This window comes from Zootoca vivipara, chromosome 10 (assembly GCF_963506605.1).
Source record: "Zootoca vivipara chromosome 10, rZooViv1.1, whole genome shotgun sequence".
In the NCBI taxonomy this organism is placed as follows: domain Eukaryota; kingdom Metazoa; phylum Chordata; class Lepidosauria; order Squamata; family Lacertidae; genus Zootoca; species Zootoca vivipara.
In genome coordinates, this window is record NC_083285.1 from 62,238,666 (window position 1) to 62,258,844 (window position 20,179).

The 20,179-nt window shown below is 43.6% G+C and overlaps 1 protein-coding gene across 11 annotated transcripts in view; it reads right to left on the reverse strand.

Moving 5' to 3' along the window:
• The window catches only part of CELF2 (CUGBP Elav-like family member 2), a 494,364-nt gene that overhangs the window by 58,056 nt on the left and 416,129 nt on the right, over positions 1-20,179 (reverse strand). For 6 of the 11 annotated variants that reach the window (XM_060279201.1, XM_060279204.1, XM_060279203.1 and 3 more), the window contains 2 exons: positions 6,140-6,169; positions 824-903 (listed from right to left, as the gene is read on the reverse strand). In XM_060279201.1, coding sequence (XP_060135184.1) covers positions 824-903; positions 6,140-6,169 — 110 coding nt within the window. The remainder of the gene's footprint in view (positions 1-823; positions 904-6,139; positions 6,170-20,179) is intronic. The other 5 variants (XM_060279206.1, XM_060279205.1, XM_060279207.1 and 2 more) reach the window with 1 other exon arrangement.

Genomic DNA, 20,179 nt, shown 5'->3' on the forward strand with positions numbered 1-20,179 from the left:
AAACTGAACAATCCTCATTTGAAAAGAAAAGAGAATACAAAAAGAGAGAGCCAGAAACAAGTGCACATTACACCAAAATGCTTTTTAGGAGGAGATAATCAATACACAGATACAGTATACATAATACAATATAACATGCATTCTCAAATGATTAAATTAGAAGATCCAGAATAAGACATCGTTGATTGGTGAGGCTCTTTTGTGCAAAATTCTGAAAGACCATGACATAAATCACAGACTGGGGTTTGGGGGTGGGGAACACACCTTTATTTAGGCAAGTAAACACTTTCAGGGCAAGCCAAAGATGGAGCAGATATTTGCGCTCTCTCCCGAGAGACTAGTAATTTGTTGTTTTCTGACATAATTCGAATTTTCATTGGGTAGCTGCAGTAATAGATGCTTGTATGCAGGGGGGAGGGGAAGCCAAACCCTGCCCTTTTCCATGCCACTTGGCCAGTACAAATTTATGGCTGGAGCATGGATTGTTTAAAATAATATCTACATATAAAGGAAAATCCAGTGGTGTTAAATGTATACGTACCTTGCCAGATGGGCAAAGTGGTATTTCAATGAACTACACATTATTTTCTGTTGAATGCCACCATATTGTGAAATAGCAGCAAAGAGATCACCCTACATTCTCAGACAATTAAGGGAAGTAAATGTCAGAGAGATGGGGAAACAAAAGAGCGGAGGGAGCCAGCAGAAGTTTTAAGTCTGTGATTGTCATGCGTCTGATCTTCTCCGGGAGAGCATGGCTTTACATTCTCAATCATTTGCACAAAGAAAAAACAAAGAAAGGGCAGATGATACAGTACTGTACCTCCATGGTCTGAGACTGGTGCATGGCTTTGATTGCATTCTGTGCCATTGCCCTTGTCGAAAACGTAACAAATGCACAGCCTGTGGGAACAAGGGGGCAGGGGGCAGGAAAGACAAAAAAACAACAAGACAGAAGGGTTGGACGCTTGTTAAACCAACACAGTCTACGAGAACGGCCACAAGACGACACTGTTCTCCGTAGTACATAAAATTAAAAAAAAATAAACCAAACCGAAAAAAGAAAAGAAAAACCACTTCTCTAATTTATTTGGCTCAGCAGAGTGCTGGCTCACTGATCTGACCATAGATTGGCAGGGTGGGGAGAAGAGGGAGGAAAGGAAAGAGAGAGAGAGAGAGGAAGGAGGGGACTGACTTTGGGTGAGAAAAACAACAAACAACGCATTGGGGGTGTTTCCCCCTCACCCTTCTAAGCAGCAGGGCTTGAAAACCAATGATGGTCTTTTAGATGTCTCCCCTACTCCTTGCCGGTCATTTATTTAAGATGGCCGGGAACTTAGACGTTATTTGTTTAAAGCCATGGTGAGAAGACTGCTTGCTTCATGGACGAACACATGGTTTAGTAACCGAATTAAGCTGAATTAAGCATTGACCGACGACATAGCAAAAAAAAAATACAGTGTAGATGTGGTGGGTTTATAGCTTAAAGTACTAGCGGGGAGGGGGGGGCTCGGGTCTGTGGCTGCTGCTTTTGCAAGCAGCACGTCGCCGCTACGAAAGTTTCAAGTTGACTACACTTTCTAAGATTATACAGGGTGCGTGGGACTGAGGAAGAGGCATAAGTTGCATTCCTTTAAATAATTCCCAAACTGTTGTCAGTCAACTCTGCAAGTGTAGCATCTTTGTGTGGATGAGATTTTTACTCACTCCAAAATAAAACACTGCTTGTAAATGCTTACCAAAAACAATAGACGACCTTAAAAGCTCATTGGTCTGATCCTGGCCATCGCCTTTGCTCAAGTGTGCACATGTGTATGCGAAGATGGGAGCAGGTTGAAACAAAGAGTTTTGCTGTTTCCTCATCATGAATAGAAAATGACAGCCATAATTCCAGGAAAAAAATAGAATGCTTGCTAGCCTAGGTGACCGGATAAAATGATTCTCTGAACTCCACGGCACTTTATCAATCTGACTAGCTGCACGGTGGCAAGTATGATCAAACAAACGGACTGCATTGAATATACCTAATTTGGCACATATTTCCGAAAGAGCCTTTCATTTACAGGGTTTTGCTTTGATGCTATTCGTCTTGCCACTAACTCTTGGCTCACGCTTCCTTGGCCTCCACTTCCCATGCTGCCATTTTAATTTATTTTTTATATATATGGTATTATGATACTACTGACGACATCAGGGCACTGCGTCTGATGAGATGATTTCACAAACGTGTAGAAACAAAACCATATGGGCTGCGAAAGACAATTGTGTTAAATGGCAGTACAGTGGTACCTCGGGTTACAAACACCGCGGGTTACAAACAATTCAGGTTACAGACTCTGCTAAGCCGGAGGTAGTGCCTCGGATGAAGACCTTTACCTCAGGATGAGTACAGAAATCGCTCGCTGGTGGCGTGGCGGCAGAGGGAGGCCCCATTAGGTAAAGTGGTACCTCAGGTTAAGAACGGACCTCCAGAATGAATAAAGTACGTAACCAGAGGTACCACTGTACAGGTCAGGGGTGGAGAACCTTTTGTTTCTCTCCAACCAGTCCCCCTTGAGGGCTGCATTCTGTCTGGGTTCACATGCTGGTAGTAGGCGGGGCCAGAGCCCAAATTGGGTCTCTCTTTTTCTGCTGCACGCATCTCTCTCTTTTTCTGTGGCATCCCTTTTATCATTCCTTCTTTCCTTCTGCTAGGAGAGGAGCAGATCAACTCTTTCCAGTGGCTTGAACTAGTCACTTGCCAAGAAGGCTTCAGAACTGGGCCTGGGGGTGCCTGCTGTTGCCAAGACCAAAGGTTGCCCACCCTTTGTGTAGGTGAAATGAAGCCGAAGATGGTGAGGACAAAAAAAGAAGGGAAAAATGGTATTGAGAAGCAGAAGGCAGGAAAATGAAAGGACGCTGAACAGCGTTAAAACAGTGGGGGGGGGCATATACAAATGGGCTGAAAGCGCAAAGGGTCCTACATTTGTACTAGACATGGGCAACCCTGTGTCCTTTGGTTTCTCTCTGTTTTTCATATTCCCCAGTCTCAAGTTTAGTTCTCCACATTTCCGCATCAGTTTGCTGGTTTTTTAACAAACCCCGCATGAAAGTTTGCCAGCGTTTCAGCGCCAACTCCTCCCGATTTTGCCCGATGCACACATTCTTGCAGGTGGTTTTCTTCAATGTATAATGCCTTCCACTAACATATGTTATTTTAAAATGCACATATGTCTGTACACGCAATTTGGTTGGAGACCGGCATCACAAAATGGGGGAAAGGTGTCTAAGCTTTGTAGGCAAAGCATATCACTTTGGAAATCCAAAACAAACTGAATTTCTCCCCCTTCCCTTGGGTATCCTGATGCATGTGGTTAGGTTTCCTCCACACAAAGAGGGATCCTGACTGGCCCAGCATTCTCCCTTGCATAGAGGCCAGCAGGGAGCATGGCTGGGAAGAGCTCGCCAGCACAACGCCTTGATCACTAAACACATCTTTTCAAGGTGTGAGTGGATTTCACGTGACCCCCATTAATGTGGCTGTTTATCAAAGCATTTATTTTCCAGCAATTTGTGTGGATACATTCAATGTGCTACCTTTGAAGGAAATACTGCAATTCTAGAACCCTAGATAAATGTTAATGATCTACCTATTCTACATCTCTTGGCTGGCTAAATGATTTGACTTCAGACATCCTGATGGTATAATGTCATTTTCAGGGACAAGGTTACATAGATGTTGTGCAGAGACTGAAGTTTGTTGCTGTGTGAATGCTAGAAAAGTTCTGGGAGGTCTAATGAGGACCAACTTCAGAATATAGCGTGGCTTCATTCCTAACTCCTAACAAAGAACATTTTCACATGCTCAGTCGCCAGCTTTCATGCATAGCTGTCAAGTTCTCCCATTTTTAAAGGGAAATTCCCTTATGCGGAATAGGCTTCCTCGCGAGAAAAGGGAAAACGTGACAGCTATGCTTTCATGTGACAACTGATAACCCACCTATGACTGACATTGCAAACATCTAGACTCCCACTGTTAGGCAGTTGCATTGGGTGTGCATGGACTCAATGGCTATCTAACAACTGCTTGTTGCAAATTTCACTTTCAGAGGAGATCAGTGCACCAAACATTTGAAGGAGGCACTGTGTGAATTAACTGAATTAACCGCCCACCCCCACCTCAAACAGAGATAACTTTCTTCAGAAGCAAAGAGGATTGGTGCAACTTTGATGCCTTGGAATAAGACACTGAATGTGAACATTGCGCTCCATGCTTGGAAACATGTGCCATGAAAGGGTATCATGCTCATGACCTAGATGGAGGAAAAGACAACAGCTGAATGGTGTGAAACAATTTGTCCTCTTTGTACCAAATTCGGTCAATAGTGGAGATTGATTTTAATGCTGCTCAGCTAGTTTTCACTTTTCACTTAGCCTTGTATTTAAGCAGTAATCTGGTAGACACAGGATAGAAGAAATTGCATGCAGGCGAGTGTATGGGATTTCATGGAGGCAAGTGAGCAAGCCGGTGAAATAGATTTTGCATTCCGCCCCTTCCTCTGTTCCCAGCATAGAAATGCAGTGGGTTGCTGCAAGAGGGCAGAATCTGCCAGCAGCCTAGTAAAAGATTTTGCAGGCCAGTAAAAGTCTGCGAACTTATTTACACGTCTGCCTTAGTTCTAGCGAATAAAAATGTCACCTGAAATTTGCATTTGTTCTTACATTCTCCAAAGGTGCCTCCCACAAAAAGGGGATGCAAAATAGTGCAGATTCAAGATGATTTCACAGCAATACTGAGACATACTAAAAGTTTAACTATCATAGCTTATCCTCATTTTGCTTGTAATATCTAATGACTTTAAAAGTACATTGATTTTTTTAAAGCTTTTTTTAGCCTGGCATTGTTTGGAAACTTGGGTTTTTGTTTTGTTTTGAAAAAAAACAACAGCATGTTCCACTCAATTTCATCCAAACATCATCATCATCATTATTACTACTGCTACAACTTAACAGGTTTCCAAATGAAGCAAATCTAAATACACAAAGGCTGAAGCACATTTTCATTATAGACCTGAGGCATGAAAGTTACAGGAAACCCAGACTGTTTTTTTAAAAAAGTTTCAATATTCTTGCCCCTGTGGTCAACTAGCAAAACGAAGAATATATTTTACAGTCAAACAGACTGTTTTATGGAAAGCAATATGTGAATCTAAAACATTGCTGGTTTTACTTTTGTTTCGGTTTGCATCTACCTGGAAAGAATATCAAGTCAAGAAGGCATTAACATTTTAATTGGACAACATAATGGTCTGGTGCAAATGCAGTTCTGCCACCTTGCAAACCATAGCTTGCATATCAGAGCCAGTGTCAGGTATGTGCCCTCCCTCTTTGGTCCACTGGAGTGGCTTGACATTTTACACGAGTTGGCAGTGTATAAACACTACTATAAATGAATGAATGAATGAATAAATAAATAAATAAATAACCAACCAACCCACCAACCATGGCCAAGCTTAACCAGGTGTCTTTTTTGACCAGGGTTTGAAAAACTTATTTCAAACCCTGGTTTCAAATTCTGGTCAAAAGAGGGGCTCCCATACCATGGCACTAAGCAGTGGTTAAGGTAAAACAAGGAAATGGAAGGGAGGAGTGGATTTCCCCCCCTGGAAAGTGGGAGAGGCGATTGCATTGCTGAGACTGGCTCTCCATTTGTAAACTATGGTTTGCAGTATTATGCCCACACTGGACCACAGAGGGAAGCAATGTTTGCTTGAACTCAAAAGCTACTATGACATTGTCTGATTAAATTCTATCAATGCATTTTAACATCATACACTGCATTTTATTTATTGCAAACATTAAAGTCCTCAGCACCAGGGAGGACAATATTCATGCAGGAATAAATGGCATAGCTTAGTACTATCATCCAATTTGAATATTAAAATTATTTACTAAGAGATTATGCTAATTTGTATTTTTCTGATACAACCGATCAGCTGATGATATTTTAACTGTTTAGACACATGACAGGTTTCTGCAGGTATAATCCAGGAAACATTTTTTGGGGGACAATAAAAAATATTCAAACAAATTAACAACTTTCTATACATAATTCTAGACAAATAGGTGTAGTAGTAAAATGGTAAATGGTCTACAGTACCTCGGCTAGACTCCATATTGAGGCTGTGCACTAAAATTAAAGAGGTCCAAATTTACCATCAGTCTCAAAATCATCTATCTTTAAAACATTACTCATTATATAAGCAGATAAATAAGGGTTACCCATCTTCATTCTCTCGGCTGCAGCAAAGTCATTACACAAGATAAAGGCTTTGATGCAGCAGCTCCCAAGTTATCGAAGCAAATTGTCCACTATTTTCCCGTCTTCCCAGGCTTTCCCCTTCCCAGTTCTTAAGGGTTGCTCCTGCTCTCTGCTCCTTGGCATTTATGAAACAGCTAGGCACTGCAGTCTCTTACGTGGGCTTGCCCCTCCGTTCGTTCCCCTACAGAAACAAGTACAGTGGTACCTCTACTTATGAATTTAATGAGTTCTGAACGCACATTTGTAAGTTGGAAAAATTTGTAAGTCGAATCCCATAGGAATGCATTGGGAGAAAAAATTCGTAAGTCGAAGCAACCCTATCTAAAAATTCATAAGTAGAAAACCGCATCCAAAGATGGCGGACGCATCCAAGATGGCGGACGGAGCTCCGTTTGTAAGTAGAAACATTCGTAAGTAGAGGTACCACTGTACAATTCTGTATGGTTTCCTTAGAGCCATGGTTCTGAGCAGCAGAGTTCGTACCATTGATGGTAGGGTACAATCACCCACCAAAGGCCACTCAAGAAAAACAAACTCTGACCACATTTCTGCTCATCTCATCTGCAGCCCCATGCCCCGGTTTTCCAACAAGCAAAAGGAGTAAACAATATCTCTATCCCAAGGTTTCTCAAGAGCGTGGGGATTTTAGAAGACTTTTAGAAGACATCTGAAGACAGCCCTGTTTAGGGAAGCTTTTAATGTTTAACAGACCATTGCATTTTATATTTTGTTGGAAGCCACCCAGAGTGGCTGGGGTATAAATAATAAAAATTATTATTATTATTATTACTATTATTATTATTATTCCCTTTATTCAAGGAAGGAAGTAATGGGTACATGGAGGAAGACAACAGAAGCATGTGGAAGTATACGGGGCAGGGGGCACATGTGTGGAGACAATTAAATGATTTACTGGAAAGGAAACAACATTGGAGAGATACAAATTGACTGGTTACAACTTCTGACAAAAAGCCACAATCCACACACGGGCCAGATCAGGGAACACCTGAGAGCTGGGATACATGTTCCAGCATCCATGTGGAAGACACTTGAAATGCTGTCCATGTAAAAGTTGCCTCACTCTGTGGCCGCAACAAATGCTGTGGCTCACAGTGCAGGTTGCCACCATCATCTTGAGAATGATCATGGTAACAATATGTGGCCACTGCATGCAGAGGTGACACATCACAAGCTCTTCCACATGGTATCCTGTAACATGCAAGGTAGGTATGCCTAGCTCCAAGAACCAGCCTGGGGCGCATCTTCCTGACAGGGGGCAGCTGTAGCCTGAGATCTGCTCTGGCAGCTCCCGCCCATGTTATAACTTTCCTATGAATGACAATCAACATGTGGGATACAACTTGAAAAGAGGAAAGAAAGCATTAAGGAGGAAGTGATTTGTTGAGGAAATAGTGACTCCAGCTATTTGCAGGGGATTTTCCTTTTGCCTAGGAATTTCGCTCCATGGCAAAATTACACGCAATACTGGGGCACAGGTCTGCTACTCAAGATGACAGCACTAGCCTGCGATCCCTCTGGGCTCTTCATAACATCTGATGGAACGTATCTCAGTGGTCTCAGGTTCAATCCTCAGCATCTTCAGGTAGGGCTAGGAAAGGTAAAGGTAAAGGGGACTCCTGACCATTAGGTCCAGTCGTGACCGACTCTGGGGTTGCGGCGCTCATCTCGCATTATTGGCCAAGGGAGCCGGCGTACAGCTTCCAGGTCATGTGGCCAGCATGACAAAGCTGCTTCTGGCAAACCAGAGCAGCACACGGAAACGCCGTTTACCTTCCCGCCGTAGCGGTTCCTATTTATCTACTTGCACTTTGACGTGCTTTCGAACTGCTAGGTTGGCAGGAGCTGGGACCGAGCAATGGGAGCTCACCCCGTCACGGGGATTCGAACCGCCGACCTTCTGATCGGCAAGCCCTAGGTTCTGTGGTTTAACCCACAGCGCCACCCACGTTCCTAGGGATAGGAAAGACTCCTGTGTAAAACCTCAGAAAGCTCCTGCCAGTCATAGTAGGCAATATTGAGCCAGCTGGGCCAGTGTATAAGTAAGTTCCCTATCTTCTTCCTATGTTCTTTACCTGTGCTGTTACCCCAGCCCCTGCCTTCTGCCAGTGGCAGCCAATGATATGGTACAGGGATGGAGCCATGATACAGGTACTGTACATCTAACTGGATCTTATGGGGAGAATGGGGTGTTGCTTTTGGCAGCAACCCCATGTCTTGTATGGCTTGTAATTCTGCCCTCCCCACTAGCTTTCTTAGTATATGCTGAGCTGGCCTACAGAAGGCTAGAAAAGCTTTAAGGTAAAGGTAAAGGGACCCCTGACCATTAGGTCCAGTCGTGACCGACTCTGGGGTTGCGGCGCTCATCTCGCATTATTGACTGAGGGAGCCGGCGTATAGCTTCCAGGTCATGTGGCCAGCATGACAAAGCCACTTCTGGTGAACCAGAGCAGCACACGGAAACGCCGTTTACCTTCCCGCTGTAGCGGTTCCTATTTATCTACTTGCATTTTGACGTGCTTTCGAACTGCTAGGTTGGCAGGAACGTGCAAAATGATAGTGAATCATTAAGGTACAGTTTATGCATCTATCACATTTTCTACTCAGTAACAACTGAGGGTGACTCCAGACTGTCACTGTTTCGCAGGCTGGATTCAATGGCACATCGGCAAGTTCCGGATCCACAATTAAAATGGAGTAGTTGGTAACCATGCTGCTGACATCAATTTGTTGTGGGTATGTTCCTCCCCACCTTCAAAACTGAAGGGATTTCCCCAAATTCAGACAATGTGTGTGTGTGTGTGTGTGTGTGTGTGTGTGTGTGTGTGTGTGTGTTATTTGGTTCAATCTTAGATTACTCCCAGTTTTCAAGAACATGCAAATACAGTGAAAATATATTTTGCAAACTTCCCTATGGACTTCTGTTGACGCATGCAATTTCTGTTCTTCCTTTATTTTATGTAGTAAAGAGCAATCAGTCAATCCTCTATTTATGCTTCATTCTAACATGGTAAGAAGACACGAACTACATAAGACTTTAAAAAATGCATCTTAAGGATGAGGGCAAATGCCAAGGGTATAGTGCTTTTTAAAACCTTGATCCTGCAAACTAGGGTAGGGCATAAATCCTAATAATAATAATAATAATAATAATAATAATAATAATAATAATAATAATACTGCATAAATAGCCATAACGCCAAGTGGTCACTGAAGATATAGAAGGCAGCCTGGCAGCTTTCCGCTCATTAATAACGTTTACCGTCATGCACATTAAGATATGGCTAATCAAATCTCATGCTTCAACGTGCAAACTGCAAGAATTAACAAATATCTTCCTACTCTCACACATTAGGCACCAGAATGTCTACATCACCTCATGCTTTCCTCTAAAGCAGCAAGTTTCGGAACAAGTGGTTCAGCGTTGTGTTGCACAAAACAGACCAGTTTCCCCCAATCTGATGTCCTCCAGATGTTTGGACTACAAGTCGCACCAGCATCTTCATGGCAAGGGATAATGGGAGTTATAGTCCAAAACATCTGGAGGGCACCACGTTGGGGAAAGCTGTAATTCTGTGCCCTTCCGTTGAGCAAAGGCCTTAGGCTCAAAGCATCCAGTTTTCAGAATGAAAACAAAAATGCCTGAGAAGAGAATATAGAGATATGGGGGTAAGAAAGTAAGAAGAGCCTGCGAGAGCAGGCCAGTGGTCCATTCATTCCAGCATCCTGTTCTCACAGTGGCCAACCAGATGCCTACATATTGGGGCAGGGAGACATTTTCAGTCTGAGGGACGCAATCCCTCACAGGTAGTTGTTAGCGTGGGGTGTAGCCTAGAGAGGGGACATCGCCTGAGAGAGTCGTGAGGGCTAGTCAGAGAAGCCTGCATTTGGCCCTCAGTTTCCCCACCCCTACTCTTCGCCAACTGGTGATACCAGTTCTTTGGAAGTCCCTCTCAAAACGCAACCAAGCACCTACAATCTTTCCTCGTGAATCGCAGACCTTTTTATTCACTCAGGCTTTCCCGGTGGAGCATCATTACTCTTAATTTGTCTGCAACCAGCACTGTGATCATGTTGCAACTTGTCTTATTCTGTTATTATTTACAGTGGTGCCTCGCAAGACGAATTTAATTCGTTCTGTGAGTCAATTCATTTTGCGAAAAATTCGTCTTGCGAATTCCATAGGAATGCATTGAAATTTATTTATTTATTTATTTGCCCATAGGAACGCATTAATTGAATTTCAATGCATTCCTATGGGAAACCGCGATTCGCTAGATGAATTTTTCACAAAATGAAATCATCTTGCGAGGCAACCTCCAATCGCAAAACCCATTCGTCTAGCGAAAAATTCGTCTAGCAGGGCATTTGTCTAGCGAGGTACCACTGTATTTGCATATTTGCACCTTTCCCCCCTTTTATGCCACATGAATATTGCATTTATTTATTTACTTAGCTTTCTTAAGCATTATAACCTGACACAAGCCCTCCGAGCAGAGCAGGCCAAAGATGCAAATACATGTGACACACCACACACACACACACACACACACACACACACACACACACACACTGCAACCAATCTTTCTATCAGGGCTCTCTTTTAGTAGCCGGGGTTATTGATCCAGATTAATCAACTCTACTTTTGGAATGTCACAGATTGCTAGTAAATCCTAAAGTGAGTGAACTTTCACTATTTTTCTGTGAGACTGCCTGCCAGCTGTCCAGAATAGATCAGTGTTTGACTGGAGAAAGGTTTTTCAAAGCAATTTCCTCCTTGCAGACTGGATCAGAAAGAAGCACAAGAACTTGTCACTGAGCAGATTTAGAGACGCATCTATTACACTTGTCATCTCAATTGAAATGGTATCTTAACTCAGATTTGCCATTATTCATCAGCACTGCAAGCAAATTTCAGGAGCTGCAAACTGATAAGGCTTCCCCACTCTATTTCATCCCTGCTTTCCATACACCATTCCCTGGGAGCTTGCTGAGAAATATTCATTTGGCAAAATAATGGTCAGGGAGGCACAAAGTGGTCTGTTTCTTGTCTGTATCACTTCTGCATGTTTCACCCCAAATATCTATTCCCCCCCTCTCTTTTTGCATTAATCTGCACATTTAAAAGTGCACAAAATGCACATTTAAATACTATATTTAAACTTTTTATCTCAACATATACATTTTAAAACGTAGTTCTCTAGATTTTTTCAGCTGAGATCTCTGTCAGAACGTTTGAAAGTCAGCAGATAACAAAATTCTGATCAACACATAATTACAGGAGCTGTTCAGTTTATACTGGGATTGGCAATGATTGAATTTCTGAAGCATTCCTAATAATTTTGTGGTGGTGGGGGAATTACTTTTGCTTCACAACGTGTTTCCTTTGGTCTCTTAGAAAGGTACAATGGGTTTCATGTGATACTTTCCACAAGTTCAAGCATGTTTATAACAACACACACACACACACAGACACACAGACACACAGACACACAGACACACACACACACACAACCACAACGTATTTTGGTTGTTCAGAAGGTCACCAAACTTCGCTGAGCAAATCTGTGTCGTATTTATGGAAGCCTCACCTATCACTTGATCCACCAAGTGAGCTCCTTTGGTCTTTAGAGTCCCCCCTCATTGGTTCACCAAAATCTGAAGGAGGACCACGGTGTCCGCCCCACAACTTCCCCCAAATTGGTGATGCTTGGAAAGACACACAAATGTGTTATGACGTTATGCTACACCGTAGTTTAGTATGACAAAAACAAGCTGCTGTGAGCCTGGGGCTTATGTGCTCCCCCCTACCATTTCCAACTTCTTCACAACTGTGAGCAACAGTCTGAAAGCTTTTGATTCTGGCTATGACACAGTGCTTCATCCAAACCGTAAACTACGGTTAATGCTAACTAAGATGTTTTAAAACAAGTAAGCTTCATAACCTGCATTTGCAATGAATTCGCTTCAAACGAACTCTAGTTAAGATTAAGCAGAGTTCATCAGGTTCAGAGAACAAGCTGTGGTTAACCTTAACTGGAAGCAAAAGCTTCCAGATTCCTCCTGGTGGTGATGTTTGAGGCAAAGGGGGAATCTATGTTTGCTGTGGCTTGTTCTCATAATGCTAAACTACGGTTTAGTGTAATGTCTGAACTGAGCCACAGAATTCTGTTACCTCTTTATTCAGAATCATCCTACTAAGTTCAATGGAGTCAGAAGCATCTCGCTAGCTTCTGGAGGGAGTGGGGAAGGGCGATTCATAGCTTGAACAGTTAGCATTTAAAATTATTAGTCTGAATTGTAGCAACAATCAACTCTGGAGCCAGTTTATTTTAATATCGCTAGAGTGGGTTCCCATCACCTGCTTCATTTCCAAGTTTCTGGACAGTCTTCAAAAGCAATGCTAGATCCCTGTAAAAGGTAAAGGTAAGGGGACCCCTGACCATTAGGTCCAGTCGTTACCGACTCTGGGGTTGTGGCGCTCATCTCGTGTTATTGGCCGAGGGAGCCAGTGTACAGCTTCCAGGTCATGTGGCCAGCATGACTAAGCTGCTTCTGGCGAACCAGAGCAGCACACGGAAACGCCGTTTACCTTCCCGCCGGAGCAGTACCTATTTATCTACTTGCACTTTGAACTGCTAGGTTGGCAGGAGCTGGGACTGAGCAACGGGAGCTCACCCCGTCGTGGGGATTCGAACCGCCGACCTTCTGATCAGCAAGCCCTAGGCTCTGTGGTTTAACCCACAGTGCCACCTGCGTACGTTTTATATAAAAGTTACCAAAGCATAAATCACACGGGCCAGGTTTTCATCGCCTAGCAATGACCACAGCTGGTGGACTAGTGTAAACGCTTTGCCATGACTAGGATACGAGATTCTAAGATCTCTGCAAGGTCTGAAAATACCCCTAAATCTTGTAGCTCCAAGAGATGTGTGACTCCCATCCCATCTTGCACAGAACTGTAAGTTCCCAGATCAGTTGGCTCCCCACCTTGAATATCTCCCTCTTGTTTGAGCTTCAGTTTATTCACCTTTATCCAGACTATCACCTCTCTAGGCACCTGCACAGATATTTTACCACTCACGTGGTTCCCCTGAAATGGGGAAACAGAGCTGAGCTCAACCCACATACTCTACCCTAAATCTCTGGCAGACCTTTCCATATGGCTTCATATAGACATTAAAAAGCATGGCTGAACCTTGCCAAAACTCACAGGACAATCCCCATCAGGCAAAACAGTAATTGCCCCAGGAGCCCTAATTGATTCTGCCTGAGAGGTAGGTTCAAAATAAACAAGCACATAACAATGGATGAATTAATTTACTCTCTACCCTCCCAAAGAAAGCATTTTTGGATCAAATTAATAAACAAAAATAGCTGGCCATCCACCCTCATCATATCCCATCCCAAGTAATACTAACAGCAGCAACAGCAACACTAAGCATCTTAGCTGGTTGCCTAACCTGCATTGGAAGGGTGCCCTTCTTCTGGAGGAAATTTAAAAATGTTTGGGAGCACGACGACATGGCTGGGCTCCATGCTTCAATCATCCTAACAAGATGCACAGATGGAGTTTAGCACAAAGGCTCCCCCAGCAATCTCAAAACATGAAAAGCGTGCGACTTGCGCAGCTTTCAGTTCCATCCCCAAAGTTTGTGCTGCATGTCTCTCCCAATTTGTGCATTTATTTGCTACACACACATACACACACACCAGTTTTCAACAGATGCAACATTGTGCTTGCTACCAGTTGTGCTGTCTTTGCTCCTAAGCCACAAAAGTCTGTACAGTTTCTAGGCTTCCATACATAACCCAATATCTATCTATCTTTGTGTTCAATCAAGAATTTGATCTGGGCTGTGCAGAGAGGAGGACCCAGAGTAATAACCGTCAACTGGCCAATGCACTGCACTGCTACACTTCATCAGTTTGTGGCTCATTGTGCGATTGCAATCTAGGGACGAATCAACACACACAGCCAAATCTCATCATTTGCTGATGGCTCACAGTGGTCAGGGACTCTTTCATGACAACATGAGCTTAACCTCCACCAGAGAAGTGTAGAAACCCAGGATGCTGTTTGCCTTGCAAAATAACTCTTGCAGGATTGAAAACACTTGACTCTCTATTGGCTACAATTAATATTGAACTAATTGCCCAGATACCTGCACTCATCCATTTCCAGCTTGCATACTTAATCCAATTAGTCCTATTAACATGAAAAAATTAAATGCTTAATTTGCTTTCCTGCGGTCGGTAGCTGGTGCTATAATACGGCTTGAGCTGTAACTCTAATAAATAAATAAAAAGGATTTTCTACCAAATTTATTTTGGCTGCACGTGTATTTTTTTCCTGGTCACAGGAAAAGATCATTCAACTTCTCTTAAACTCAGCTGTTCCTCTGAAGAGCACAGAGTAGCTTGATATATCGTTCAAGGGCGTACCCACCACGGGGCAAGTTAGGGCAGCTGCCCTACTCTAGAAGCAGGGCTGGTGGGCAGAGGCGGAGCACAGCCCGGTGGAGCGCGAGTTCGCCATTCCCGCCGCGCTGCGCCCTCCCTCCAGCTCTCCGTCGCGCCCTCTGGCAAGGCCAAGCGCGGCGGGGAACCAGAGAGCGCGGTGCGGCGGGCGGGAACGCTGAACTCGCGCTCCGCTGGGCTGGGCTCCGCGTCCGCCCACCAGCCCTGCTTCTAGGGAGGGGCACAGCCCGGCGGAGCGCGAGTTCGCCATTCCCGCCCACTTTGTGGCCCCTCCCCTTCCGTGCCTTGGCCCCTCCCCTTGCCCCCCCCTGTTTTGATCCTGGGTACGCCCATGATATCGTTCCCAACCTTCTAAGGCTGAGAGCATATCTGAAAATCTTAGAGTCTCTTATGGTCATCACAAACAATGTTCGGAAGCCTCATCCCTCAAAGGACAGGCAAAACACCTAGAACTTTGAAGAAGGCTGCATTAGGACATAACTATGACCCATAATTTGAGTATAACATCCGTATTTCATGCCGCACAGAAGGACCAGACAAGTTGGAGGGTGTTGCAAGTCCGTAGTGCTTCATCATGCATTGTCCTTCTTTGGCTCCTGAATTTCGGGACAAACAAAAGTAAGTATTTCTTTGCACAACACATAGTTAAATTATGGAATTTGCTACTGCCAATGCATAGTTGTGGCCACCAACCTGGATAGCTTTACAAGGAGATTAGACAAATTCATGGAGACTATCAATGGCTGGGGATCCATGAGGGATCTTTTTACATTCTTACGTTCTCTATCTTCCACTCATTCCCTGCCCCCAGCCAAGAGGCACACCAGTCCAGTTCCTTAGGTATTCCTGATGGCTCTGCTACATCCCATATCTATATCTTGCAAAATCCTAAACTCACCCCCAAACCCAGAAACCTCTTGATTGAATTATTACTGAAGACTTCGAACATCAACATTTTCCTTTAGCAAGTCCAGAGGATATTCCTGGGAAACTGTACAAATAATGGCAGTTATCATTCCAGCCTACCACTGGGGATCTTACTGCCCTGTCTGCCTAGAGGTCAAATTCCTTCCCTGGGAAGTTCTGTCCCTATTATGATTTCTCCTGAGCTTGTTAACTGCTCATTCCTGCCAACTGTTCAGTGGACAAATGCAACTTTGAGCATTAACTAACCTGCCTGTTTTATTTCTGGTTAAGGCCTTAGCATATTGTCTGGCCCATAAGCGCCATCCCTGCTGCTATGAGTCACAAGTTCCCAGTCCCAGTTTGTGCCTTGCCCTTGCCATCCCCGCAACTGGGTTTCTTGTCATTTTCTCTGCTGTCCCATTCGTCTCATTCATTGTTTGAAAATGTGCCTCAAACTCACACCAAGTTTTCTAGAGTTACAGTGGTGCCTCGCTTAACGAATGCCCTGCTTAACGAAATTTCCGCTTAATGAAAGGATTTTTCGAGCGGAGGTTGCCTCGCTAGACGAATGCGTTTTACGAAAAATTCATCTAGCGAATCGCGGTTTCCCATAGGAATGCATTGAAATTCAATTAATGCATTCCTATGGGCAAAAAAAAATTCAAAAAAAAATCAGTGCATTCCTATGGGATTCGCTAGACGAATTTTTCGCTATAAGAAAAGACCCGTGGAACGAATTAATTTCGTCTAGCGAGGCACCACTGTACTTTGTTCCAGGGATGATGTTCCAGCATCCTGTGGACAGTTATACAAATACATAGGAAGCTGGCTTACACTGACTCAGAAAACACTGGTCCATCTTGTTCAGTATTGAGTGAACCAACTTGCCAGTTGAACCTTTTTCCTATGGACAGGACAGTGTCCCCTACCGGGGATGGACACTGCCCTTTCAAATTTCAACAGCGTCCTGCTCAAGGCCAAAATTCAGTGCTCCCCCACCTCTCGCTTTCCATTCTGTGCATGCACTATGTCATAATTACGGTACGATGCCCTGCAGTGCCAACCTCGTCTTGGCGCCCAGTGCGGTGGAACCAGTTGAGCTGCCCTAAACCCCCCTCTGCCTCTACCACACCCAGGGGCAGCTGGCTAGCTGTGGGAGTTCAGGGCAGGCCATATAGCACACACAGTTCTGCCTTTCAACAGTGGGGAATGGCTGAAGGGATCGGGAGGAACGGCTCGCTGCTCTCCAGCCAGCACCTGCCACCTAATGCAGCTGCCTCGCTCTGTCTAATGGTAGTGCTGGCACTGTGACGTAATCTTCTGGCCCTGCAGTTCCCTGTGTTAATCCTACGCTGCTCAGAAGGGCCCCTCTGGAGAGGCTTGTGGAGGTCTCAGCAACTGGCTGCAGGGTTCTTCACATACGCGATTCCCAGTGTATCAATGTGCCAATCATTTAGCAACATACTGGGTCTTACTTAGTCATTACAGTGGTACCTTGGTTCTTCAAGAAAGAAGATTCCACCTAAACATTAGGAAGAACTTCCTGATAGTAAGAGCTGTTCGGCAGTGGAATTTGCTACCAAGCAGCGTGGTGGAGTCTCCTTCTTTGGAGGTCTTTAAGCAGAGGCTTGACAGCCATATGTCAAGAATGCTTTGATGGTGTTTCCTGCTCAGCAGGGGGTTGGACTAGATGGCCCTCGTGGTCTCTTCCAACTCTACGATTCTATGATTCAAACACCTTGGTACTCAAACAACTTGGAACCCAAACACTGCAAACCTGGAAGTAAGTGTTCCAGTTTGTGAACTTTTTTCAGAAGCCGAACATGCTCTGTTTTGAGTGTTACTCTTCCAATTTGAGTGCCACACTTCCGTTTTGAGTGCCACACTTCCGTTTTGGTCTGTCTGTTATTGCTATTTATTTTGCATTTTTGTTTTTACGGCTCTTTTCTTCTTTGTTTTTGTGACTGTGTGGAACCTAGTTCAGCTACTGATTGATTGATTGATTGATTGTGTGACTGCAGTACATTATTTATTGCTTTCATTTTATGGATCAATGGTCTCATTAGATAGTAAGATTCATGTTAAATTGCTGTTTTAGGGGTTGTTTTCAAAAGTCTGGAATCCATTTTGTAATCCATTTTGCATTACTTTCTATGGGAAAGCACGCCTTGGTTTTGGAACGCTTTGGTTTTGGAACGGACTTCCGGAACGGATTAAGTTTGAGAACCAAGGTGCCACTGTATTGGCTATGTTCAACCTCCACAGCCAGAGGGAATGCACCCCTGAATGCTCATTGCTGAGAATAAAGTGGGGAGAGGTGGTGTTGTACTCGGGTCTTTCCCCCCATAGAATCATAGACTTGAAAGGTGGAAGGCACCACGAGGGTCATGTAGGACAACCGCTGCAGTGCAGGGCTGCTTTACCCCACATGGGGCTCAAACCCACAACTCTGAGATTAAGAGTCTCATGCTCTACCAACTGAGCTATCAACTGGGTCCTCCTTGTTGGTGTCCCAGTAGGCACCTGGCTTTCATGTCCATCTTACATAAACTGCTTAGAGCAGGCATCCGCAAACTTCGGCCCTCCAGATGTTTGGGACTACAATTCCCATCTTCCCTGACCATTGGTCCTGTTAGCTAGGGATCATGGCTTAGAGGTTTTGATGATTAAGTGGCACACAAATCCTGTTAGATTTATTTAATTCTAAACTACGTGCTATTTAATTCTGTTAAATAAGATTAGATAAAGAGAATCGGGTTGGCCGCCATGAGAACAGGATGCTGGGATAAATGGGCTTTTGACCCGGTCCAGCAGCCAGACCTTTCTTATGCTCTCATCATTTGTCACCTGCCCATTCGTGCTTGAAAATGCTCAGCCTGCACCTCCAAAATCTATTCTGACAGTGAAATAATAGCAAACCTCAAAGAGAACAAGCTTGCTCTAGATTCTAGATACACAGAAGCTCACAAAGCGTACAGAAAATGGAAAATTCATAATATAACAAGGCTCTTGATGCCAGGGAATGGGAGAGAAGGAAGGTTCCCATTCTAGGACTGAGGAGACGTGAAAACAGAGACATCTACATGGGTCCTGCTAGTTTTTAGAATATTGTTTTGGTACTTTCAGGAATTTTTCCCAAGGCGATGTACTAATGCCTTTGGGAAACATGTAGGAATTGCAATGAAAATGCACAAACTGTGATTCCCTTGATTCTGTGTTATTGACATCCATTGTACGGCAGCCGCACAATGACAGCCCCATATCCATGTAGCAATATGGCAAGGCCACATCTTCCTAGGTTCCTTGAGGATGGGACAGTATTAAGTCAAATGAATATCTGGTTGCACTCTGCATAAGCAGGTCTGTGTGAATTGGGCAGATGTCCAGAATTTTATAATGGGTAAAGAAAAGCAATATTCTGTTAAATCTCAGCAGTTAAAGTTTCCAGCCTCTTTTGAGTGTGGAGATAGGCTTGAAAATGTAGAGTTCTAGAGCTGTGCTGAAATTTTCTTTTCCTGCCATTAAGGGGGAGTGGCGTGGGGTGGGGAAAGAAACAAAAACTCATGGGAAGTTCATGGGAGTGGAAGATATTTCTCGAATATTTTCTCTCTCTCTCTCTCTCTGTGTGTGTAGAGGGGTAGTTGCAGCTGATCTTACGCAAACTTATAAAGTTACAGGTAGGTAGCCATGTTGGTCTGACGTAGTCGAAACAAAATAAAAAAAAATCCTTCCAGCAGCACCTTAAAGACCAACTAAGTTTTTTATTTTGGTATGAGCTTTCGTGTGCATGCATGGTATCTGAAGAAGTGTGCATGCACACGAAAGCACATACCAAAATAACAAACTTAGTTGGTCTTTAAGGTGCTGCTGGAAGTTTTTTTTTTATTTTGTTTAAACTTATAAAGGTAGTTGAGATTTTTTCCCCATATTGATTTTTCATTAAAATTTATTTATTTATTAAATCCTTATGCTGCCCTTCATCTGAAGCTCACAACATAAAAAAAATACAAAATGAAAGTTTCAAAAGCAAGGGGAAAGCTTTAAAATCAAAACAAAACAAAAACCCCATCCTTTGCCACCTCATAAGTTTAAATAAGGTATGCAGAACTCCTCCTATATCTATCTATATCTATATTGTAGAAAATCAGGATCTGTTTTGCAGGGGAGAGTATTTTTGGGAAACCGGGAAGGAAATCTTGGGCTACATTTAATGAGAAGTGATGCTTGATGACATTTTTGAAGCAGAGAGTGATTTCCAGAAGTCAGAGTGTTCTGCACCGCTCCCGGCCTCATCTCGTGACCAGCAGATGCTGAATAAATTACATCAAATAAGAACATGTATTCAAATTTGCATAATTTGCATAATTTATCCACGGTGTATAATTCAGCTGGGGGGCCAAGAATTTTAATTTTAATTTATTTATTAAGTGCACACATATTCCTGTGAATTGTTGTGTTTCCCTTTACAATGAA